General features: G+C 44.8%; 1 protein-coding gene across 3 annotated transcripts in view; it reads left to right on the top strand.

The window, feature by feature from the left end:
* The window catches only part of Arntl2 (aryl hydrocarbon receptor nuclear translocator like 2), a 48,783-nt gene that overhangs the window by 17,002 nt on the left and 5,326 nt on the right, over nt 1-26,455 (top strand). For 2 of the 3 annotated variants that reach the window (XM_027430094.2, XM_027430097.2), the window contains 8 exons: nt 6,775-6,867; nt 9,910-10,024; nt 12,121-12,264; nt 17,745-17,985; nt 18,450-18,556; nt 18,984-19,134; nt 21,570-21,628; nt 23,671-23,779. In XM_027430094.2, the coding sequence (XP_027285895.1) occupies nt 6,775-6,867; nt 9,910-10,024; nt 12,121-12,264; nt 17,745-17,985; nt 18,450-18,556; nt 18,984-19,134; nt 21,570-21,628; nt 23,671-23,779 (1,019 nt within the window). The remainder of the gene's footprint in view (nt 1-6,774; nt 6,868-9,909; nt 10,025-12,120; nt 12,265-17,744; nt 17,986-18,449; nt 18,557-18,983; nt 19,135-21,569; nt 21,629-23,670; nt 23,780-26,455) is intronic. The other variant, XM_027430095.2, reaches the window with a different exon arrangement.

Raw genomic sequence — 26,455 nt, 5'->3', positions numbered from 1 at the left:
CTAAAGGTGTACACCACCACCACCTAGAACATTTTCTTTTCACTTTAAAAAACTTACTCTTATTTTAGCTTAATCTTTAAGATTTACTTTTTATTCATGCGTGTGTGTGTGTGTGTGTGTTAGGGGAAGCTGCCCCAGAGGACAGACAGATCTCTTAGAGCACAGGTTATCGGCAGTTTGAATCACCTGATGTGGGTGCTGGAAACTGGTAAGCTGTATCCCCAGCTCCCAGAGAGTTTAATTCAAAGAATTTTATTATACTGATCTGTGGGGGAGGGGGGATGTATGTCATGGCATGTGGCTGTGTGCATAGATCAGAGAACAGCTGGTGGGACTTGGTTCTCTCCACCCACTTTGTGGTGTTAGACCCCCCAGAAAACCTCAGGTATCTGGGGTCCCAGGCCACGACCTCGGTCACCCCAATCACCAGGCAGATTCGAGAGCCTGATGCAAACTGCATGAGGCTTTATTGTTTTCTATCGAGCTAACCCCATGTTAGCTCAGGTCTTTCATCCACCCGCCATGGCAGGTGGCTAGCAAAAACAGCTTGAACCTGCTGTCGAGTGATCTTGTAGGTCAGCATAAGGGGAGTGTCTAGGGGTACACACAGGCTCACGATTGGTGATCTTGGAGGGCTTGCCCTGTGTTGATTGGCCAATTGCTTGTTATAGCCCATAGGCCCTCCCAGGGTGGTTGCTATGCTCTCCGCGTCATTGCTGTGCACTTGTCCGTAAAGCACACCCAGAGTCATAAAGCATAGCGCCACCAGCTAGCTTCTGATTGGTTCCTAACGAGGCAGGCACCTAACCTCTTAGTGACCAAGGCAAGGTCATAGCAAGCACGTGTCATGGCTGCTGAAATGGGGGGCTGGTCCCTTCAGTGGGTCCCGGGAGTCATGCATGTGTGTAGATGAGAGAACAGCTTGGCAGCAAGTGTCTGTTCCCACTGAGCCATCTCACTGGCCCTGAACAGTGATTTTGTGGATATAGAGCAATCTTTAAGTTGGATTATTGTGCGAATTACCAATACAGAGCCAGGTAAAAACACAAGGGAATTTAATAGGGAAAAGCCTTACTTACAGAGCGACCTAGCCATCCGGTGGGGCAGCAGTAAGTACAGCAAGCCAAAGATGAAAGCAAAAGAAGGAGCCTGCCACATGAGCGTCCCTCACTCATAACCTTCCCTCCGTCACCCTGACCACACCCTCGCAGGCGTTGCCAGGCACACCTGTACCCAGCCCCTAAGCAAGCATGGCTACAGCATCCCCTATAATTCCCCTTTTAGTCTAAAAGAGGATTAAAACTTAACAGTGTAAAGTATCCAAAATTAACAAATCATAGAGGTGAAATATAAGAAGATACAACAATCTGCTTATGTCACATCCTAACTATCTATTTCAATTAAACCCTAAAGTCATCTGAAAGAGGTGTCCAAGCCTGAACACCTCCTTCCAATCCCAACCATAAACAATAGGAAGCTATCCCTAACTAGGTATATACACTATCCTAAATGACGACAATGGGGAAAGGGGGCGTAGCATCCTCCGAGTTACTTCCTGCTGAAATGGGAAGATGATAGTCATGTGGGGTCCTGTAGGAAGAAAATGTTATTGTATCCAGTCCATGTTAGATGGGATTTGCTTAATTTAAGATCTCGATTGAAATCCTCAACTTGATTGAAGTCAGTACCCGAACCTCTGGCCGGAGTGTCAGTTGAAACGGAGCAAGTTGGATCCAGTCTGTGGCCCATTTTCTTTCTGGGGCATCCAGGGATTGCTGTCAGGCAGGTCTTCATTGGCTGTGTGGGACTCAGACATAAATGTTAGCTGAGAAATGTTTGCTTGTGTATGTAAGCATGCTAGAAAAGGCAATCATGGGAGAATAATGATTAAGAGAGGGTGTACTCCTTGAAAGAAAGAGCAAAGAAAAGACAGACAGTCCCCAAATTCTTCTCTTATTCTGTATTACATCAATTAGCTTCATGATACAATACAGAAACTCTAAAGTTTAGTTAAACAAAGTGCTTTGATTTTAGAGGAGGAAAGCCAAATCCACCTCTAAATCCAGCATTGATTTAATTGAATAGGGACTAGAAAAAGAGAAATAGAGTTCTCTGAGAGACAGCTATAAAGTTTACTGTATGGCACTTTCCTTTTGTTTGATGGTTATAGCTACCTTCTCTTCTTAAGTATCTACCCATGCAGTGTCCTTTGACTTCGGGAGATGAGTTTTTCTGTGAAGATAAAAGCAAAACACTTTCTTTTCCTTTGGGAGGTTTTTATTTAGTTTATGAGATATACCTTAGTAAAATACCTGTCATTTCTCCTGTTGAGAGGTTTTTCCTTTTCAACTTGTATCTTGATCAACTTTGATGGTATCCAAAGTTTTTCTTCTCCTGTGGAAACAAATGCAAAACCCCTACCCCATCGTAACACATATCCTGGTTTCCATACAGAGGTTAGTGCATCTTTGAAGTATACCGGCTGATTCAGTTCAGCAGTTTTTTCTGTAGTTTGGTGTCTTTCTGCAGCTGTTTGTCCTTTCTCATTGGCATTAAGAAACTTTAGTGTTAATAAAGCATTATGCAACCTGTGTTTGGGGGGTTTAGTCTTCCAAGCCTGTTTATGGATCATCTCCTTTAGTGTCCTATTAGATCTCTCAACCACTGCTTGTCCTGTAGGATTGTGATGCACAGAGATGCAAATAAGAGCCATATTACCCTGAGGCCATGGTAAACAATAGTAGCCTTACTGGCATTAACAATACAATAGTGGGCCGGAGCTTTCCGGTGCTCCATGTTTAGTGAGACCCAAGGCTGGATCTCAAAATATTCCATAGCAGAAATATTTTGGTCCCCCACACCTAACCAAGGTTCTAGTTCATAGTAGTAATAACCTCTGGCCTCTTGGTATGTATGCTGACTTACCAAGTAAGGTGCTTCTTCTTCCCAAGCCCTTGCATCCTCACCTCTAGAACTTTTAATCTCCTGCTGCCTTTTAAACCTTTGGAAATGGCTTCTCCCACCCAAGCTCCAGTATCTTGCACATTATAGTCAGTGTTGGCTTCATGCTAAACCCATTCTTCTAGCAGAGCTGATCTGATCTTTAAAGGCAAAAGTATTCTTTTGCATATTAGGTTTGCATTTTCGTAAGCTATTGTATATACAATCGAATGTCTTACTGCCGGATCTGTTACTTGTAATTCTGCTGCCCTGGTTAACCTTTGTAAGAAGTCTTGGAATTGTTCTGTTGGTCCCTGTTCTATTCTGGCATAAACTTCTAGGCGTTCTCCTGGCTCACAAACCTTATCCCAGGCATTTAATGCTGCTTTCCTGCATAGAGACAGTATATGGTCATCATATTCAGCCTGAGCCTGTGGATCAGCATAAATACCCTGACCAAGAATCTTATCTAGGGGGGCTTTAAAACCTTTATGCCTTGACACTCAAGGAGCTTATCTTCTTCCCTGACCAATGCCTTCCACTGGATTTGGCATGAATTCTCAAGTACAGCTGCTACCAGTCTTTCCCAGTCCATGGGCATCAGCCTGTTAAAGGTTGCCCATGAATGTAATAGCTGTTTTATGTATGGGCTATGGAGACCATATGAGACAACTGATTCTTTAATATTCTTAAGATCCTTCAGCTGTATAGGTTGCCATACATAAGCCATCTGTCCCTGAGGGTGTTTCCTAGAAGCTGGCTTTCCTACCATGGTAGCTGGGTAGACTAATAGTGTACGAGTAACAACCTTAGAGGAATAGTCATGATACCTGGGTGGAGTAGGTGCCTTGATTGGAGTGATTCTGCCTCCGAGGCATCCCAATCATCTTTAAGCCTAGTAATGATATCCCCATGAAAAGTTTTAATTTCATGCATCGTAAAAGATTCCAAGCATGTTAGTGGATCTGTAAATTGCTCTAACTGCTCATCTACATGTTTTTCTAGGTCTTTAATATGATCATCCTTAGGCAGCATCTGGATGGCATGGAAACTGCCTTCTAGATATTGGAATCTAGATTCAAGGTCATGATTTGCTGATTTTGAGTCCTCAGCAATTGACCGTATGGACCTTTGTAATCTGTCAGCCTTGTACTGTGATTATCGTCCAAACATTCTAATCTAGACTCACATTTGTGATCTGCTACCTTGGATGCTTCAATAATTGATTGAATGGCATTGTCCAATTCTTCAACCCTATCCTGGGTATTTTGCACCTTTGTATCTAGGACACAGCGCCTATCTGAGTTTCTAGTTGGGTACAGATATTCTTTAGTTTGTCATGATGTCTGACAGCCTAGCCTCTAACTCCTCAGACATGGAGCATCTCTGTGTTTATCTTATTATAAATACGCTGCCTCTCACTTTGGTAACAGACAGCTCTATCTTTAGTAGCGTATTGGAGATAGAGCCAAGCTTATCATCCAACTTCTGTTCCACTTGCTGCACAGTTGTGGCCTGACCTAATCTGTTTTCCAAAAACCTCATTGCATAAAGCTGTTATTTCCTGTAAGTAGGTGGTAAGGTTATCCTTGTCCCTGTTCCTGAGGCCTCTGGCTAGTAATGTTATTTTTACCAGCAAGCTAACTGCCATTACTGCATAGAGGCCGGTAATTGGTAGATAAGTGTCCTCCTCGAACACTGAATTCACGTAATGAGCAAAGATATTACCAATTGTGAAAAATGATAAATATTCCATCATGATTTTACCTGATTTCTACTCTAGATGCAGTAACTATTTTTGGCCAGCAGGTGGCGCAGGCATTCAGCTAGTCCTCGAGGCTTTTGGCAACTGTGGGTCAGGCAAGATGGTGGCAGCTTCGGTGGAGCTGAGGTCACACAGGCGGCTGCACTTTAGCTGGAAGTGTACGGCCTTGCGGCTGCAACCACTAAAAAGCCGCAGCTTTGCAGCCTCTGCAGCCAGGGGAAGCCGCAGCTAGCAGAAGCCGTGGGCCCTGCTGAAAGCTGAGGCCTACTCTGGAGGCCTACTCGGCTCAAGGGCAGGAGGCCCCCTGGTGCGGGTAGGCCACAGTCAGGGCTGGTCCCATGCACATAGCTAGAAACCGTGGGGAGTCTGTAGAACTCTCCCAGCTGGGCGGACTGTTCTGAGAGGCTCGGCAGCTGCTCGTGTGGCGGGGCGGGTCAGCCGGGAGCACCTGTGGAGAGAGGGAGCACTTTCCCCACCACGTCTGCCCTCCAGGTAGGACCCACAGGCTCTCCCAAACGGGCTTAGGTTTACAAGATCCCACTTCTGACAACCACATATTGCGCGAATTACCAATACGGAGCCAGGTAAAAATACAAGGGAATTTAACAGGGAAAAGCCTTACTTACAGAGCAGGGCAGCAGTCAGTACAGCAAGCCAAAGATGAAATCGAAAGAAGGAGCCCGCCACATGAGTGTCTCTCACTCGTAACCTTCCCTATGTCACCCCTCGCAGGCATGGTCAGGCACACCTGAGCCAGTCCCTAAGCAGGGGTGGCTACAACATCCCCTACATTGGATAACCATGCAGAGTGATTTGGAGGCCCAGTCACAGGTCATCAAGGGTTTTTCTCATCATCGCTTCCCATTACCCCAGCACATGTCTACGTAACTCTTCTCCTGTTTGTTGTGAGAATGAGCACGGGGAGGGTAACTTAGCTGGCAGGGTTCTAGTCTAACACAAGCAAAGCCTTGGGTTTGGGGCCCCAGCTCTGCACAGACCAAGCATGGTGACGAATGCTTGGAATCCCAGCACTTGGGTGGAGAAGGCAGGAGGATTGGGAATCCAAAGTTCTAGACTACAAAAGTTTGAGTCCAGCCTGAACCACACAGGAGACTATTACAAAAGAGAGGCTACTCTGGAGAACACCACACTTGTGCCCCGGGCCAGCTGTGGCTTTCTGGGCAAGTGGCTTACCCGAGGGATTTGCTGCCTGAGCAGAAGAGAAATAGAGGCTATATTAGAATATTTAAAATTTGTTTTAATAGGTGGTATTATAATTCAAAAAGAATAGAAAGGGCTCCTATCGAGAGCGTCCAGCCTGGAGAGATGGCTCAGAGGTTAAAAGCACCGGCTGCTCTTCCAGAGGACCCAGGTTCAATTCCCAGCACCAGGTGGCTCACAACCATCTGTAACTCCAGTTCCAGGGGATCTGATGCCCTCTTCTGCCTCCATGCATACCAGGCACATACTTGGTGCATAGACTTAGATGCAGGCAACATACACACACACACACACACACACACACACACACACACACACACACACACACAGAGTTAACCTTTCCTCTCCCAGTTTGCACAGCATGTGTCCGTAGCTACAAGTGACAAGCGTTTTAGAATCTTTACAGGGTTTCTCTGTGTAGCAGAGTGGAATCTGGAAAATATTATCCAAAGTAATGGATTTTACTGTGAGTTTTTACACACACGTTTATACTTTGGTCATTTAGCCTTTCCCACCCTCCCCTGTTCTCTTTTTCACTCCAGATGGTTCCCAGTTCTGTTTCACATCACATATCGTTACCTTCTCTTTTTCTCCTTTTACCCTGTAATGTGTCTTCTTCCCACTCATGGTGCGTGTCCCATGACCCTGCACACATGTACTGTAGTTTGATAATGAGATATCCAACCAAATATTCTATAGCTAAAATTTTCATCTCAAAAACTTTAGAACTGAACTTGACAGTCTCTATGTGTCATATTAAATTTTTAGACTGAAATTTGTCAGCTGTTTTAATGCCACCATAAATTTCCTCAAAATCTGACTCGGTTTTGGTTCTGTTTTAATCCTAGACAGCAGAAGGCTTCCTGTTCATCGTTGGATGTGAAAGAGGGCAGATTCTCTTCGTATCTAAGTCCATCTCCAAAACCCTGCAGTATGATCAGGTATCAAACCACGGTGTTCTCCACTTGGTCTTGATTCTTTTTTTTATTTTTATTTTTTTTATTTTTTATATATTTTAATTACAAAGATTGAATTACATGACAATTCCAGTTCCCTTCTCCCTCTCTTCCTCCTCTACCACCCCCCAACTAAAATCCTACCTATCATATGTCCTTTCTTCTAATCTACACCTGACTCAACCTTTCTGCTCCCTCATGACCTCTGCATCCTTCCTTTTCTTCCCTTCTCACTCTCGTAGCTTCCTCCCCCCTCTTCCCATGTTCTCAAATATGTATTGTTCTCACTGGTTTACCTGATTCTTTTTTTTTAACAAATCCTAATTTGAAGCTGTGTCTGGCCCCTTCCTTCCCTTTGCCACTAAGTCAGAGCTTAGAGAGAGATGGAAGACAGTGGGGAGGGGTGAATTCTTACGACCATCATCGGTGTCTCCTTCAGACATTGAGAGGTGACATCATTTTCTGAGCCTTAGCTTTGTCCACCGTCAGGATCGGTGCCTGAAGTCAGGGTGAAATGACGAGATAAGATGTCATACTGGAGTTTCTGAAAAGTGTTGGTCACCTTCCTGGTCCCTTCAAGTGGTCACGTCATTGCTCATTACTAAGTTATAGGCATTGAATAAAAGCGGTGATCCAACTGCTGACAACACAGAGGAGCCACGTTGGTCGTGTAACCAGCCTGCTACTCATGTCCTCCAAGTTAGACTCCTCTTGAGTCAGGCAGCTACTCAGAAGCTGTCCCCAAGGCCGGCCTGCAGAGAACAGCTTTGATGGGAATGCCTTCCCCTGGGTTCTGCCTCTTTCAATTTTAGGTTAGCAGCTAAAAAGGTCAATGACAGAAGGGGCCATCTGAGCTTCTATGTGGGAGACCAAAGAACCCCAAGCTGGAGACAGCTGGGCACACAAATGGCATAAAAACACATGGTCCATCTTCTAACTGGAGCTAAGTGGAAAATAGCATGCACACATACACACATACATACATACATACATACATACATACATACACACACACACACATGTGTATAACACATATACATGCATGTACATGTGTACACTCAAATGCATATACATACATGTGCACACATGCATGCACACACATGCACACAAATGCACATATACATAGGTAACCAACAAGATTGCCTTAAATTACAGATTAGTGAGCAGGGCTGATGTCCACTGGGTGCTGATAGCATTGAAGACTCCCTGTCTTCTCAGGAGGTTGTTGGGTTTAGTTATTGGCTTTTCAGAATCAGAAACCCGACACTGCTGAGTGACTTCTGGACGTGGACTTATTATGTTAACCCAGCATACAATAGACGGAACAAACGGCAGATCGCTGGGGTCTTAGTCTGAGCTACCTAATTGGCTGGTCCACCTGTTTTGTCTCCTGTAGAACATGTCCTGGAGACCTTTGTGAGAGGGTGGGCTTGTCATCAAAGTGGGGTGACTGTGGCACCTTCAGGATGACAAGAAGACAGGAATTTCAGGCTGTGAATCAAGAGTCTAGAGTTCAAGAAGCAGTTGGCTGAGCAGCCACAGCCACAGGTAACAGGCAGGTGCCTGAGAGCCTGGTCAGTGCTCAGGAGGATAAGGCAGGAAGAGCCTGAGTTTTGGGTCAACCTGGATTAATAGTTAGAGGCAAGAAAACAACAACTAAAGAGAAAAGAAAGGGATTATTTCACCTGGGCAGGTCCTGTTCCACTTGACAATACCAGCAATTATTGCCATCATTTGCTCTGATCAGATTTGTAAGTGTGTGTGTGTGTGTGTGTGTGTGTGTGTGTGTGTGTGTGTGTGCGCGCGCGCGCTCAATATATGCTTTAATTCAAAGTATAGATCTTCTGTTTGGCATTATTTATGTTAAGAAATTTGAAGCATAGCACACAACTGGGAAGGAGGGAGGGAGGGAAGAGGAAGGGAGGGGGGAAGGGGGAGGGGGAGGGGAAACAAACCATGGATTGAGTTAGAAAGGCCAATGAATTTTACGTAAGGCATGCCTGCATGTTGGGAGCTGAGGAGTGGGAAGTCAGAAGACTGTTGGGCTTGCATCTTCACGTTAAAGATGAGCAGATGTTCTGGGCTTCATTTTCTGCTATGATGTAATCCCTTGCCTTATATTACAAGTGATGAAGTTTATGGCTGGGAGATGCTCAGTCAGTACAGTGCTTGCTGTGTAAGGTAGGGACCAGAGTTTGGACCGCCACTGCCCATGTAGCTGGGTGTGGCAATGTGCTCCTCTAATCCCAGCACTGAAGAGGCAGAAGCAGGACCATCCCTGGTTCTCTCTGGCCAGCTCTTCCAGCTATCAGTCAGCTCCAGGTTCACACGTGCATAATCACACATCGGAACGGATGGACACACTCGCACACAGACACATACATATTGGAAAATGAAGATGAAATTTAAATCCTAATGCCTTAGAAGCAACCCTGAACTGAGAGATATTAAGCAAGGTCTGCACAGTAACAAGATTTAAAGGAAAATCAGAAACCGGTGTTTTATGTGGTTTATATGTAGCTATCCTGATATGGTTTCAAGTACATTTTTAGATTTTTATATGTGTGAATGTTTGTCTGCTTGTGTGTCTGTGCACCACATGTATGCATTCGTACCGCAGAAGCCAGAGGAGGGTGTCAGACCCTCTGGGAGTGGAATACAGACGCTTGTGAGCCGCCGTGTGGGTCCCGAGTCTTCTGGAGAACGGCATCTGCTTCTTAACGACCGAATTGTTCTCCAGCCTCAGAGTGCACTTTTGTTTGTTTTTATAAATGTCACCCAGAAGCTCAAGTTAATGTCCCATGGTGTGATGCACATATATTTAAGCGTAAGGAACAGTCCCCTCTCCAGATGGAGATGTAGCTCAACGGTAGAGCACTCTCCTGGCACGCACAAGGCCCTGGGTTTGATCCCCAGCACTGGGGGGAAATCAGTCTCTTACAAGGAACAGGGGTTTATCGTACGTGTGTGCGGAAATGTCTAAAAGCAACATAACTGATGTTCAGTGTGTGTCTGCTTTCTTTGCAGGGCACCTTGGTGGGACAGAATTTGTTTGACTTTTTACACCCAAAAGATGTCGCCAAAGTAAAAGAACAGCTTTCTTGTGATGTTTCACCAAGAGAGAAACCTGTGGACACCAAAAGTGAGTTCTCCCTCCGAGGTTCTTACCTCTGTGCTGGGTACTTTTCTGTAGATGAGATAAATGACTGTGGCCAAAAACAACCTAAGAAGAAAGGGTTTTGTTTTGTTTTTAAGTTTACACTTTCAGAGGGATAGTGTCAATCACAGTGGGAAAGTCGAAGCATGAAGGCAGGGACAGGAAACGGGCTGGTTACAGTTTATCCACACACAGGAAATAGAGAGAGGAATAGAGAGAGAGAGAGAGAGAGAGAGAGAGAGAGAGAGAGACATATACAATAAATGTATTCTCACGAAGATGATGTGTGGGAATTTATGATTGCTTATAGTTTTCAATCCAAATGAAACATTTATAAGCCAGTATTATTTGTGGTTAAAAATTTGCTAGAGTTGGGCTGGAGAGATGGCTCAGAGGTTAAGAACACTAACTGTTCTTCCAGAGGTCCTGAGTTCAATTTCCAGCAACCACATGGTGGCTCACAACCACCTTGAATGAGATCTGGGGCCCTCTGCTGGCATGTAGCCAGAAGACTGTTCATATAATAAATAAATAAAATCTTAAAAAAAAAAAAGAGAAGAAATTTGCTGGAGTTTTATTCTCTTTCGTATATGGCCCAAGTTTGCCTGGTATGGGAGATCTTGCACATTTGCGCTTGGGAAGAATATATGTATTCATTATCCATATATACTTAACTTGTGAAAATGCTTAGTGCCAAACAATTATTTATGATATGGAAATAGTGATTTAGGGGCCAGAGAGATGTGAATTCAGTTATGAGCACTTATGGCTCTTGCAGTGGACCCAGGTTCTGTTCCCAGCACTCACAGTGTCCCTCACTCCAGCCCCAGGGTGTCTGATGTCCTCGCTTGACCTCCATGGGCATGCACAGGTACACACATGGTACACATACATCCAGTCAGGTAAACACACATACGTAAAGTAAAAATAAATTTTTTAAAACATTAAAGAAAGAAAATGACCTCGTCAGTTTTTAATTTTGTGTTTTTATTTGTTTGTTTGAGACAGAGATTCACTATGTAGCTTTTGCTGGTCTGGAACGTCCTATGTAGACCAGGCTGGCCCTTGAACACACAGAGATCCTCCTGCCTCTATCTCCCAGGTACTGGAATTAAAAGCATGTGTCAATACATTTGGGCCTAGCCAGATTTTTTGTGCACTCTACAATCCCAGCATTTAGAGCAGTGAATTATGAAATCAAGGCTAGCCTGGGCTAAGAAGTAAGAACCTTCTTCAAAAACAAAACGAACAAACAAACAAAAAGCCAACTATGGAATAGTGGTGGGCTAAGCTAGAGATCATTGTTGCACTTGAGTTTTTCTTCATTTTTAAATTTCATTTCATTTCAATTAAACTGTATTGTCCACTCCCTCAAGAAAATATTAAGATAGATTGCAAGTGCTTTGAATTGTTGAGTATGGTGGTGCATGCCTACAATTCCAACACCCTAATGGAGGAGTAAGTTGGAGAATACTGAAGTTCAAGGCCTGCCCAGCTTACAGTGCTGGACCCTGTCTCAAAAACAAAACACTGCCAAGCAAACAAACTGCATATATATGATGGTGGGTGGGGACTTTAGCAGGGGCTGACGAGGTAACTCCCAAGTTAGAGTGCTTACTGCTCTTCCTGAGGACCTGAGTTTGTCCCCAGCACCCAATCAGGCCACTCAAATCCACCTGCGACTCTGGCTCCAGGAGGTCTGGTGCCCCCTCTTCTGGACTTCTCAGGCACCTGCACCCATCTCTCTCTCTCTCTCTCTCTCTCTCTCTCTCTCTCTCTCTCTCTCTCTCACACACACACACACAGACACATACACAAAGATTATTCTCTATTTTTATTTTCTTGTATTTTGTTTTGAGAAAGGGTTCTCCATATATCACTGACTATCTTGGAACTCACTCTGTAGACCAGGCTGGCCTTGAACTCACGGAGAGCCGTCTGCCTCTGTCTCCAGAGTGCTGGGATTAAAGGCATGCACTGTGATTATTCTTTTTTTAAGAGGAGGGAAGAAGAGAGAATGGGAGGAGGTGGATTTTAAGCACGTCTGTGACTCGCGTTTCTCATTCCCGCTGCTATGGAAGCCTCTCTGCAGGTTTACGGTCACGGCCACCGTGGGCGACCAAGCGTGCACTCTGGCTCCAGGCGATCTTTCTTCTTCAGAATGAAGAGCTGTAAAATCCCAGTCAAAGAAGAGCTTCGATGCTCACCCTGCTCAAAGAAGAAAGGTGGGACTCTTGGGAGAGCCGGTGACCAGAGCCTGGTGTGAATCACAAGGTCCTAGTTAGTTTCTCTGGAAGAACATGTAAATTCCACAGTCAAGGCAAGAAATAGAATACAAAGCATCTGAGTGAGATTGTTTTAAACCAAGATTGTTCATGTCGGCTCACAAGCAGGAGCTCATTCTGCTGCCTGGGGTTTTCACGGTCCCACTGAACTTGTAGCAGAGAGAGCCTAAGTTTGATTCAGGGCCAGATCTGGTGCACTCAAACCTCAGCACTCAGAAAATAGAGGCAGGTGGATCTCTGTGAGTTCAAGGCTAGCCAGGGCTACATAGCGAGACTCTATCTCAAAAATAAAATAAAATAAAAACTCAGACAACAGCAGAGTTCAATCTCTTTTTTTAAAGTTTGTTTTTGTTTCGAGACAGGGTCCCACTTTGTAGCCCTGTCTGTCCAGGAACTCACTCTGTAGACCAGGCTGGCCTCAAACTCAGAGATCTGTGAAATAGATGACCCAGAGACAGATATTGGGGTTCAGCTTTCAAGCTGAAGATCAGAAAAGCAAAGCAGCCGGCCACTAGCTCTCACCTCTAGCTCAGGCTGAAAGGGTGGATCCTGTCTCCACGAGCTCTCACCAAGCCTCTTCTCAGTGTGTCTGGAGGACAAATGCCTCCACTGACTCCTGATACCGTCTTACATACTTCTTACGAGTCCTGGGATGAAAGGTGTGAGCTATAATTCTCTTTTAGACCGATGCACTCTTGTGTAGATCTAGGTGACCTTGAACACAGAGAGATCCGTCTACCTCTTAATCCTGAGTCCTAGGATGAAAGGTGTGTACCACCACCACCTCCTAGCTTCTGGCTGCTGGGATTAAAGGTGTGTGCCTGGCTTCTATGACTTGTGGCTGGCTTTGCTTTCTGAATCTTCAGGCAAACTTTAATAAATCATAAATAACAAATCACCACAGAGATCCACCTGCCTCTACCTCCTGAGCACTGGGATTAAAGACGGCATGCTACTGTGCCCAGCCATATAGTAATTTTTAATCTTTGTGTGTGTGTGTGTGTGTGTGTGTGTGTGTGTGTGTGTGTGTGTGTGTGTGTGTGTGTCCACAGAGGCCAGAAGAGGCCACTGGATTCCCTGGAGCTGTCTGTTGTAGAGTTGGGAACTGAACTTGGGTCCTCTGAAAAAGCAGCAAGCACTCTTGACTATTGAGCCATCTCTCCAGCCCGTTTGTTTCCTTTTGAGACAGAGTCCTGTTGTATAGTCCAGGCTGGTCTAGAGCTTCTGGTGTGTCATCCTCCTACCTCAGCCTCCCTAGTACTGAGATTTCAGGAGTAGAGCACCACAGTGGCTAAAAAGTGGTCTTTATATAGGACTTCATGATTCTGTTTATTCACAAATTTTGGCTCCAATCCTTTTTATAACCATGCATGAAGAAAATCACAAGTGCTGACATAGTAAGCACATGGTCCTGATACTGCACTGAGCATTTAATTCTTGTGAAAATATTCTTATATCTGTCTTAGAATCAAGGAGGCGGCCCTGGAGAGGTTAATTAACACCCAGTCACCTCCCTCTTGCCCATGGCTCTCTGTGGTACAGAGCCTAGGGCAGGGGCTATCCCTAGATGTAGTTTAAGAAAAGCAGCCTGCAAGAGAAAAACACCAGCCAACAGGGTTCCAACGGAGGTTTTTTTGGGGGGGATCATAAAAAGGGAAAGGGGAGGGGGAGACCAGCCCCCGGGGACAGAAGCAGCAGGAGAGAGGGGAGGGAGAGAGAGAGACAGAGACAGAGAGACAGGAGGATGGGAGGTGGGCAGGGCCCTTAGAAAGGAACACAGTGAATGTGCACAGGTGGTGCTCTTAGTGGCTGCAGCTGAGGGTGTGTCCTGTCAGAACCCCAAGGACAGGCCAGTACAGATGCTTGAATACTAACAGTAGTAATTGTTGTTTTAACTATAGGTAGACCAGTTATTTCTTGTTTTCATGTAAGGGAGTGAATACATACACAGTGCTGGTCTTTCTGATCTCACATGACGCTGTATCCTCCAATCTCTTTCGTTTTACCACAAATAGTGGGATTCCGTTTTCCTCTGTGTAAGAACGGTGCTCCATTGTTTATAACCCGTCTGAACCTGTCTGACTGTTGACGGGTTCTTAGGCTGATTCCCATCTTAGCGGGTATGACCGTGTGCTTTAAATATGGAATTTGGTGTGTGGGGAGAGTCTCTCTGTACCTTGACTTTGTTTCTCTGGAGTGGCCAGATGTCATGATACTGTAGCTTTTTGAAGAATTTCCATACTGTTTTCCACCATTGCTATTAACAATGACCCCACACACACACACACACTGTCTTTGTGGCTCCCTCTTTCTCCACAGCCTCCCCAGCATTTATTCGTCCTTTTGATTGTGGCCATTCTAACTGGGGTAAGGTGGAATCTCATTCTCTTTTGAGTTCACATTTTTCTGATGGCTAAGGCTACTGATCATTGTGTTACATATTCCTTGGCCATTTGTATTTCTTCCTTTCGGCGGGGTCTTAGTTAGCGTTACTATTGCTATGATGAAACACCATAACCAAAAAGCAACTTGGGGAGGAAAGGGCTCCTTTGGCTCACACGTCCTCATTATAGTCCATCGACAGAAACTCAATCAGGGCAGGAACCTGGAGGCAGGAGCTGATTCAGAGACCGTGGAGGGTGCTGCTTACTGGCTTGCTTCTCATGGCTTGCTCAGTCTGCTGTCTTATAGAACCCAGGGCCACCAGTTTAGGGAGGGCACCACCCATAAGGATTTTTGTTTGTTTGTTTGTTTGTTTTTTAATGCCTTACAGGCTTGCCTACAGCCCAGTTTTATGGAGGCATTTTTAAAACTGAGGTTCCCACCTCTTAGATGAATTTAGTTTGTGTCAAGTTGACACAAAACTATCCAGCACAAATGGAGACTCTTTGGATTGATTTCTATTTTGTTAAGTTTGTATGCTCTTTAGATATGGTGGATATCAACTTTTGTCAGATGAGTCACCAACAATAGTCTCACCAACAATAGTCTCTGGGTTGTGTTTTCTTTTGTTGACCATTCCCTGTGCTGTGAACTAGATTTTGAGCCTGGGGATCCCACCTAGGTAAAGATTGCCTGTCCCAGCATCTGGTCTGCAATGTTTCCTATTTGTAACTTCAGAAGTCTGAGTCCCACACTGAAGTCTTCATACATGTTTCAGTTGACATCCGTGGAGGGTGAGAGACAGGGCTTGAGTTTCAGTTCTGCATACGCTGTCCAGTTTCCCCAGCACTGTTTGTGGATAAAGCTGTCCTTTCTATTTTCCACACCAGTTTTGAGAATCAGCTGGCCTCAGACATGTGGGTTTCTTTCTGGGTTCCTCATGCTGTTCCGTTGGTCTGTGTATATATTCTTGTGCCAATACCATGCTGTTTTTGTTACCACGACTCAGTGCTATATTTTGAAGCTAGACACTCCAGCTTTGCTCTTGGGACTCCTTTGTGCTTCCTTGGGAATTTTAGGTGGCTTTTTTTTTTTTTTTTGCTCTGGTGAGGATGTCATTGGTGCTCTGATGGGAACTACATTGGATCCGTAGACTGGAATTTTAGGTGGTTTTTTTATTTTCATCTGTGGTGAGGATGTCATTGGTGCTCTGATGGGAACTACATTGAATCTGAAGACTGCATTGAGTACAGCCAAGAGAACAAAGCTGGAGCTATTCTGCCGTGGGGTTTGTTTTGTCCTTGCTTTTTAAGAGGCATCAAGTTAGGTTGTGTATTTGAATCCTGTCTTCTTGACCTTATTATTTTTATACGAGCACTCATTGCTATAAAATTCCTTCTTAGTGATTTTTGCTCTGTGCCAAAGGTTTTAGCCCATTGTATATATATATGTGTGTGTGTGTTTTTTTAATTTTTAAAGAATTCTTAAGTTAGCATAGAAGATACCTGGTGTCACTGTGGGCATCTTTATATGTGTATATGTTATTCATGGGTTGTCTCATTGGTTCTTCTCTTCCTTGTGCCCCTCCCCATCCTAGGTTCCTTCCTCCCTCCTGTCAGTCCTCTTCTGCTTCCTCATCACAGTCACAGGTATTTCCATTTCTGTCTGTTTCAAGAGCATCTTAAATTCCCCATGCAGTGGGAGTACACTGTCCTGCCCCCATTCAGATACAGTTTTTAGTTCTCCTTACTGATTTATTGGCTCATCCCATCGTGACCAACAAAGATACAGGATATGATCTCATCCCTCAAGCATTTGTTAAGACTACTTTTGTGGCCCAACACAGTCTGCTTGAGAGACAATTCCCCCATGTGATGAAGAAAAGAGAAAACTGTGAACCGCACAGATGCTCAGAGGCCAAGCCAGTCTGTCTACACTTGGTCCTCAGCTCCGCCCTGCATGTGCTGTGACTGTAGCCCCTGCCTGTTCCCAAAGACAAGCAGACAATATCAGAGCACCTCACAGAACTATTAAGGAGGTTAAATGAGTTATACAATCCCAGCTGTAAGACCGCCCAACAGACTTGTGGCTCACCCTCTTCATGTCTGTCCTGCTGCTGACTGTAACTCTTAGGGCAACCTACAGCATTTTCTGTTAAAAGAAAAACTAACGTTTCTTTTTAAAGATTTATTGTTGGGGACCACAACATGATGTGATTCTTAAAGGCACTTGTGGCACAAGCCCAGTGGCCTGAGTTTAATCCCACAACTTCTCAAAGTTGTTCTCCGAGCTCCACATGCAGGCTCCTGCACATATACCCACACACACACCATACACACGATAATAGCAATAATGAAATCTATCGTGCTATCAGTCTTCCTGAATAATGCCAATTTAAAACAATGCCTGTTCAGGTCTTCTGCAAGTCCAGTCACAACTGAATGTTTTAAATAACTTGCATTAGGTTTTTCTCTGCGTTTTAACATTGAAGGCACTTTGTCTAAAGCATCTACCATGTGTGCACCACCCGTCTTCTGAGCCCATGTGACCGTTCCTTGTTTCCATAAACTTTCCTCATATTTGAGCAAACGATTTTTCTTTTCTTGTTTTCCTTTTTGGTGGGTTGGTTTGACAAGCTGCTTCATGGGAATTAGTTGCTTAGAATTTTTTTCTGAAAAGTCAAGGTTTTGAGTCTTTTTAAAAATACTTTTTATTGTGTTTCTAAATGCTCATCAAGCATTTCTGTGGTCCTACTATGACTATATATGTCTATCAATCATCATCACAAACAACAGTAAGATTTGTTTTTCATAATAGACAGACATGGTGGTGCAGGTCGGTAACCACTTGGGAGGCTGAGGCAATAGTATGGGGGTTAGGAGATAGTCTCTTATACATAGGAACTGGGGGCTAGCCTGAGCTACAGGATGAATTTGTCTCAAAAAAAAAAAAATTGGAGGAGGGAAGAAGGAAAGAGGAAGTGGTGGTAACATTGGCATTCATGTTGATCTAAGTGTATTTCTGTGGCTTCTCATTAGACCACAGGAAATTCTACACCGTCCATTGCACTGGCTACTTAAGAAGCTGGCCTTTGAATGTTGTTGGCATGGAGAAAGAGAGGGACAGTGTTAAAGACAGTGGTCCTCTTACCTGCCTTGTAGCCATGGGACGGTTACATCCATATGCTGTCCCTCAGAAGAGTGGCAAGATCAAAGTGAGGCCAACTGAGTTTGTGACCCGCTTTGCCACGAACGGAAAATTCGTCTACGTTGATCAAAGGTGAGCACTCAGGCTGTGGTGATGAGGAGCCCCGGGCCAGTTGAGGTTGTTTCAGGGGTGACTCGGTAGCTCTACAGGATTTTCCTTCTAATTGGGGCTTGAGGATAGTTTAAGTGGCATAAGGCTATGGTTGTTGGTCGTTTTGGTCAAGCCAGAGGGCAAACTTGGAAAAGCATTTCTTAGCAGTGGTGCTGAGGCTGGGCCTGCTCCATGGCCACTGTGTTGGCCACTGATGCCTTATAAGGGCATCAGCTGGACTTCATGGGGCCTCACCTGGGTGGCCTGTTTGGTGGCTCTGGTCTGTGGCTGGCGGGGACCAGGCAGTCCATAGGAGCCTAGTGGTCCACGTGACTAGCTCTTTCCCCGGGGCTGCTGCCTCAAAGTCACACCTGTGCTGGAGCTGCTGGATTCTGGGAGCCATCACCTTCAGTAAGTGCCATGCTAATTTTCTGTTTCAAAACCAGGGCAACAGCAATTTTAGGATACCTGCCTCAGGAACTTTTGGGAACCTCATGTTATGAATATTTTCATCAAGATGACCACAGCAATTTGACTGTCAAGCACAAAGCAGGTGGGTAATTCATCGAGAGCATAATTTAAAATGACAACTTCAGCCAGATGTGATGGATCACACTCAAAATCTCAGGACTTGGGAGGTGGCAGTAGAAGGATCAGGAGTTCCAGGCTAGCCTGAGCTATGTATCAAATCCCTATGTAAATAAATAAATAAGTGTCATTGTTATTGTAGTATCAACTCTCAATCTCTCGTTCCTTATGAAACCCCAAACTGGAGTTGATTCACAAGGCACTGGTTTTGGGTTTGGTGTTTGCTTTTGTTCTGGGATTCAGTACGGGCCCCTGGCTGGCCTAGATCCAGCAGCTACCCTCTTCGCACAAAGCCTCCCAAGGGCCGGGATTCCAGGCAGGAACCACCACACCTGGCTTGAGGTCGTTTCATTCTAAAGGCTGCTCTGCTGATCGCATCTTTTCTTGCGAAGTTCTGCAGAGTAAGGAGAAAATACTTACAGACTCGTATAAATTCCGCGTGAAGGATGGGTCCTTCGTAACCCTGAAGAGTCAGTGGTTCAGCTTCACCAACCCTTGGACCAAAGAGCTGGAGTACATCGTGTCTATCAACACGCTGGTTTTGTGAGTAGTTCTCTGTAACGATAACTCTTTCCGCCAGCCACCTGTGTTATGCCGCCACGTTAGGGCCCCCAAATAACACACAGAGACTTAATATTATTTACAATGCTGCTGGCCAATGACTAAGATTTCTTATTTTCTAGCTCTGTCTTAAGTATCAACCATAACCATTAATCTATATATTTTATAAAGACTTATCTTCTCAAGGACACCAGCGGCATGCATCCTCTTCCTGGGGATCACATGGTGACCCCTCTTTATTACGTTTCCCAGAATCCTCCTTCTTTCCTAGTCCTGCCTATCTTGCTTTCCTATTGGTCAACAGTGTTTTATTCATCAACCAATAAGACAAATACATATACAGAAGGACTTGCCCCATCAGTTCTTTGTCTTCTTATTTGTCCTACTTTCTTTTTTTTCTTTCTTTTTTTTTTTTTTTTTTTTCGAGACAGGGTTTCTCTGTGTAGCTTTGGAGCCTATCCTGGCACTCGCTCTGGAGACCAGGCTGGCCTCAAACTCACAGAGATCCGCCTGCCTCTGCCTCCAGAGTGCTGGGATTAAAGGCGTGCGCCACCAACACCCAGCAGCTTTGTCCTACTTTCAAGGGAGTGCCTCTGCTTTCCTTCAGAAGCCACCAAAACTTCATGGTCCTCTGGCTGTGCGGCAGCTCAGTTTGGGGATGGGTGCCAGGAGCCTGCACGGATGCCAGAATGCTTTGATCTCCCATATCCATCCTCAGAGCCTGTCATCATTAGTTACAACTCCTGGGGCAAAGTAAAGTCATTAAATGGCTGTTGTGCCCGATCATTTAGGAATAATGACAAGAAAAAAGTCTCTGTGTTTAGGAAAGATTTGGGTTTTCCTCCTCCAGTATTTTTGGTCCACAATTAGTGATCCCACAGTCAAACCCTGAGTCTGTGGTGGCCACTGGTGCCTGAGAATTTTCTTTGTTCTTCATTGATGTTAAGTTGTTCAAGTTAAGCTGACAGTTCGCCCTTTGTAATCTACCCCTTTCGTGCTTGATATAATGTCTGGTGGTAAAGGTAGGTAGGTATGGTTTGCACACCTGTGATCCTGGCACCTGGGAAGTAGAGGCAGGAGGATGAGAAACTCAAAGCTATCGTTGGCTACGAAGGGAGTCTGAGGCCAGCCTAGACTACATGAGACCTTGTCTCAAAACAACAGCAACAACAGTTCCCCAAAAACCACCACCCCAAAAACCAGAAGACGAAGAACCACTGACTCAATGGTAGAGTATTTGCCTAACGTGTGTAGGGAGTGATCCTGATTACAAGCACTGCTGACCACGCCTACTTGGGCTCCGTCACAGGTACTTAAGAGGGGTTTAAGAGCCAGGGGGGACAAGCACGTGGGTCTCTCGCTAGGCTGAGCTGACTGGGAAGCATTTCTGGGTCCATCCTGCTCAGGTGGAAACCTGGTCACTGGTTCCCTTACGTGAGTATTTTCCCCTAATAAACTACTGGTTATTACCTATCTCTGACTGCACTATGTAATCATCAATACAAGTGCATGACCCTGGGTTCAGTTTCCCCAGCACAGGTGGGGAGAGGGCCAGGCACACACATTTAATGTCAGTACTAAGGAAGAAGAGGCAGGCAGGTCTCTGAGTTCCAGGTCAACCTGGTCTACATAGCATGGGCAGGCCAGCCAGGACCCTGTCTTGAAACAAAAACAAAACAAAAAAGAAAAGAAAGATGTATCTTCTATGCCTGTGGCCAGTACTGCCACCAAGTAGCAGAAATCTGGCCTTGTCTTCAGGTGAAGTGCCTACCTTTAGCCAGCTCAGCTTAGCCTAAGCTTCGTTGCTTTGCTAAGTTTATAAGCGGGTGTAAGGGTCACTGTTGTGGGATATTTTCACCCTCGGACACTGCCAAGACTGCCAGTGAAGTTGACTTTGAATCAGAGGGTGGAGCTAGCTACTAGCTGACCAAAATTAGCCATGACCTATGACATAGAGAGAGAGACAGGAAGTAGCAGGGAGGGCCTGATGGGGGCAGGAGAACGAGAAGGCCGCTGGTCACTTCTCCACTGTTTCTCTGATCAATCAGGCTCTTACCCTGATATCTGACTCTGAGTTTTTGTTGATAAAGATAATTACATAAACACTTCATGTCACACCAGTTCCGTTTGCTTCTCTATCACATGTAGTTTAAACATCACCAGGAGGTGAGTGTGCCCGTGTTCCCTGTCAGCCATCCCAGTACAGCTGTGAACCTTAGCACTGGATTGGGAGCCGAGCACCATCACTGTGAAACCGACCAGTGGGGCATTTGGCTCAGATCCCAGTCTTAGCTGACGGTGTGAACAATAAAATACTGATGAGTGGAAACTGGCAGATCAAACACACGGAGCCAGTGCAGAGCTTCATTGGTTCCCTCACCTCAGAGAATGTCACCTATGCTGTTTCTGACTTGCAGGGGGCGCAGTGAGGCTGGTGCACCATCCTTACTTCCCTGCAGCAGCCAGTCCTCAGAAGGTAAGCCGGGGCCTCGGGTCGGGGTTGCAGCTCAGATGCATCGTCCAGCATGTGTTTTATGAAGATGTGGTTTTCCTTCTAAGAGAAGGGATTCCCAGGGGAGGTGAGAAGACAGCTGGACTGGACAGACATCGTGCCTTTGGTTACAGGAGAAGGAGGCCAAGGCAGGAGAGACGACCCAGTGTGTCCAGGCCCTTGTCACGTACAGAGAGTGACCTGAGTTCAACCCCCAAGACACACAAGGATGGCAGTGGACTGAGATCACAGTGCTGTCCTCTGAACTCCACACCATACACATGCATCATACGTGTACATGTCATATACACACGCATAAGCATATAAACACCATCATACATATACACGTCAAACACACATACATTATACACATGGACACACATCACACACAGACACATCACACATGTGTACACAAACATCATGTACACATTATACATTTGTACATACATTTCATACACACATTATATATTTGTACACACACATCATACATACATATAAACATATACATATAAACATATACACACAAACATACATATAAATACAAACATATATCATGCATGTGCACACACATTATATGCACATACAATATACACATATATACAAGTACATACATACACACATTATATGTACATACATATGTCATACAATATACACATGTATACACAAATACATAAAAAACTCCCAAGGGTCTGTGAGATAGCTCAGCAGGTAAAGGTTCTTGCCTCCAAACCTGACAACCTGCGTTCAGTTTCCAGAATAGACTCCCACACATGGTCCTCTGACCTCCAAGTGTGTGCTGTAGCATGTGTGCAGCCACTCACATACATTATTTACACACGAAATAATGAATAAGAGACTATGTTCGGAGGGCACATAGATCCCATAGGGAACTTTCAAGAACGCCCCGCTATTCCCTTCAGCTGTCCCAGCACCTGGTTCATACCTCCACTCTAGGGGAACATGGTACCACACGTAAGTAGTTGCCCACGTGACTGGTTTCCTACCAGTGGAGTTACTCATGGACAGGACTGGTGTTTTCACATCGTCTCCCTGCAGCCACTGTGTTCATTACATGTCACTAGGCAAATGAGAGACAATCGTGAAGGGTGTGTCTTTGCATCTCTCTCTCTTAACCATGGGGATGTGCTCATGTATTTTATGCAAAATATTTTTTCTGAGTATCTGAATATGGTGGTGGCACACACATGTAATCCCAACATTTGGGAGGCAGAGTCGGAAAGATTAGGAGTGATCTTGCTCGGTTACTTGAGACCCTACTTAAAAAACAAAATAAAACCAAACCACCAGGAGGCAGATCTCTAAGTCTGAGGCCAGCCTGGTTTACAGAGTTATTGTGGGACCCAAGAGACAATCCGTAATCTGTAAGGTCAAGATATCTTTATACCTGTAACCAACCTCTAACAGGCGTGGCTTACTGTCCCCTTCACAGAGTGAGTTCCAAGACAGCCAGGCTACACAGAGAAACCATATTTAAAAAAAAAAAAAAACCAAGAAGTCAAAACAAACAAATAATCTAACCAAACACTTGCGGCTGGAGAGATGGCTCAATGGTTAAGAGCACTGGCTGCTGTTGTACAGGACCTGAATTTGGTTCTCAGCACCCCCATGGTGGCTCACAACTGCCTGTAACTCCATAGGTACTGTATGCGTTTCATGCACCTACATACATGCAGGCACACACTCATACACATAGAATAAAATAAAAATAACCGCACACAAGGAACTACAAGCTATAAAGTGGCATTCATTGCCTGGCTCTGCTGTAAAGGGCAAAGGAAAAATACCATGCTGAAGGTCATGGGTGGATCCGTGATCCTACTCAAGGTCTCTCCAGCACTGGGAATTCTGTGATGAAAGATAAGACGTTTTCCGGCATTTTAAGGTGTGGATTATCTATTTCTTTTCAGGAGAAACTTGGAAATTATTTAAAAAGAAAGGAAGCCACTGACTAGGGCTGTATACCCTTTAACATCCTCTATTGAGTTTTCTCTTGTGCTGTTGCCTAGACTCATTCAGACAGTCCTGCGTCAGTGTGCCTGGCATATCCACGGGGACCGTACTTGGTGCTGGGAGTATTGGAACAGATATTGCAAACGAGGTTCTGAGTTTACAGAGGTAAAGTTTTATCATTGCAAATATTCTCATATAAATGGCTCTTAGTTATAAACCAGTACAGTGTGTGTGTGTGTGTGTGTGTGTGTGTGTGTGTGTGTGTGTGAGAGAGAGAGAGAGAGAGAGATCCCTCAGGAGGGTGGGGCGGAGGGTGGGTGGGTATGTACATAAGAGTGTTACACCTACAGGGGCATCTGATCCCCTGGAACTGGAGTCACAAGCAGTTGGGGCCACCCACATAAGGACTTTTATACTCTTAACTTGTCAAGTTGTCTCTAAACATCACACCAAATGCAGAATTCAGGAAGAAAGAATTGATAAATGTAATTGCATAAAAGTTCAAAATTGAAGCAAAACTATACCTTACAATAAAGTTAAAAACATAAACTGGAAAATGTGTGTATTTTGCATAGTAAAACAGACTATCTTTAACTTATAAAGAATTTTATATCATAAGTACATTATAAATTTCATATAGTTATATGTAAACTTCATGCATAGCATAAAGAAGAGTTATTCAATAACTGTGTAGGGGGCTGGAGAGATGGCTCAGCCGTTAAGAGCACTGACTGCTCTTGTAGAGAGCCCGTGTTCAGTTCCCAGCACCCACATAATGGCTCCCAAGGTCTGTAACTCCAGTTCTAGAACACACATCTCCCTCCTCTGGCTGCTGAGGGTACTGCACACTCGTGATACTCATACATGCATGCAGGCAAACATGTGTGGCCATAAAATTAAAATAAATAAATAAAAGCAATTTCTTAGAATGGACAAACTACATTGAAGCTAAATAGTGGGCATGAAGAGAAAAATGCAAGAGAAAAGCCAAGAAACTTTAAATTGTTCACTTGCACTCATATTTAAATATACACATGCCATAATTAAGACAGGGTTAGGTACTTTTTTTCACTTAGATTATAAAAGATTTGAAAGTTTTATAATCTTTTGGGAGAGATTCCCCAATTCTTTCTGAAGTATAAATTAGTGGAGTAACTTTGGATGGCAATTGGACAAGATGCATAAAACAATAGAAGGAAAAACCAGGTGTGGTTGTGCGTATCTGTCACCCAAGTCCTCAGGAACCTGTGCTGCATCCAGAGAATTTGTCTTTAAAACAAAACGTACTGAGGTGGGGTATAGTGGTGCAAGCCTTTAATCCCAGTGCTTGAGAAACAGAGGCAAGAGACAGTCTACACAGTGAGTTCCAGGCCAGCCAGTGATACCAAGTATATCTAGTCTGAGGCTCGGAACAAGCTATTTTAGCCAACCGTGCAAGAATAAGACTGATGACTGCACTGCTGAGGTGGCAGGGGCCTTAACCAGCTAAGTAATTCCCTCCAGGGAGTTAGGTAGTAGAATGCTCTTCATGGTAGGGGCCGGAGTGATTGTAGTGAGATATCCACCTGGCCCGCACCTGTGAGTTTAGTTCTGGGGTCTGGACAGGTGGCTCGCTCTCTTGCTTCTGGTCAAGTCACAGAGGACAGCCAGGGCAGATCCTTGGAGAGGGAACCTGTGGTGGTCACCTGCTTCTTGTGTAACTTCTCCCCAAATAAAGTTCACTTAACCTGTATGTACTGAGTCTAGCGAATCTTGATTCCCACACAATAAGTGATGGCCCAGCAGTTAGCAGGACCCAAGTTCAGTTCCCAGCACTCACATGGCAGTTCACAACCATTTAAACCTCAAGTCCTGGGGGATCTGGTGCCCTCTTCAGGGCTCCCAAGGCACCAGGCAGGCCTGTGGTGCACAGACATCATACAGGGAATCACTCATATGCATGAATATATATGGTATATGGGGAAAGGGTACAGAAATGGAGAAATAGAAAAAAAAGGATAGTATGTGTGAGCCTGCACCTCGCTTGTTTGGCATCTTAGCCTCAACTACAAGTTCTATGTTTCCTCCTGTTGAAGGTTTGCAACCAGGGATCTAGGTAATGGTGAATCTGCTTGTGTGTCTTACTTTTTAAAAAACTACATCTTGTCTGCTTGTTTTGTGTATGTGCATGTGTGTGGGTGAGCGCGTGTCATAGCATGTGTGAGGGTCAGAGGACTACCTGAGAAAGTCAGTTCTCCTGTGTGTTCCGGGATCGGCCTGATGGCAGGAGCCTGTACCCACTTAGCTATCTCCCTTGCCTGTGTTTCACTTTTTAAGTAAAATAAAATGCCCATGGTGGCATTTGCTACCTTAAAATACACAGGGGCTGGAGACATGGCTCGGTGGCTAAAAACACTTGGTGATCATCTAGAGGGGACCCCAATTTATTCCCACCGTTCCCACCAGGCAGCTCATAGTTGCCTGTAACTCCAGCTCCCGGAAATCTGACGCCCTCTTCTGGCCAGTGAAGGCCCTTGCACACACATGTGCATACACACATACACACAACATAAATCAAAACAAAATCTTAAAGTGCACAGCTCAGCAATGCTCCATGTGTTGTGGTCCATACTCTCCTGAGGCTTCTCCATTTAACCTTCCCCTCCCCAACTTCTCCCACAGCCACAGCCACCTCGTAGTTCCTAGTTCCTATTTCCTATTTCCTATTTCCTATTTCCTATTTCCTATTTCCTTGCATGGTTTCAGCTCTCCAGAATCAAAAATAAGTCTGGTACCTAGCAAGTCAGCCTGGTTGTGGGGACTGAGGTATTCAGTGTGGAGCTCCTTGCTGTAGTTTATCTG

Source organism: Cricetulus griseus, chromosome 8, assembly GCF_003668045.3.
Source record: "Cricetulus griseus strain 17A/GY chromosome 8, alternate assembly CriGri-PICRH-1.0, whole genome shotgun sequence".
Lineage (NCBI taxonomy): Eukaryota > Metazoa > Chordata > Mammalia > Rodentia > Cricetidae > Cricetulus > Cricetulus griseus.
This window is presented reverse-complemented; position numbering and strand designations above follow the sequence as displayed.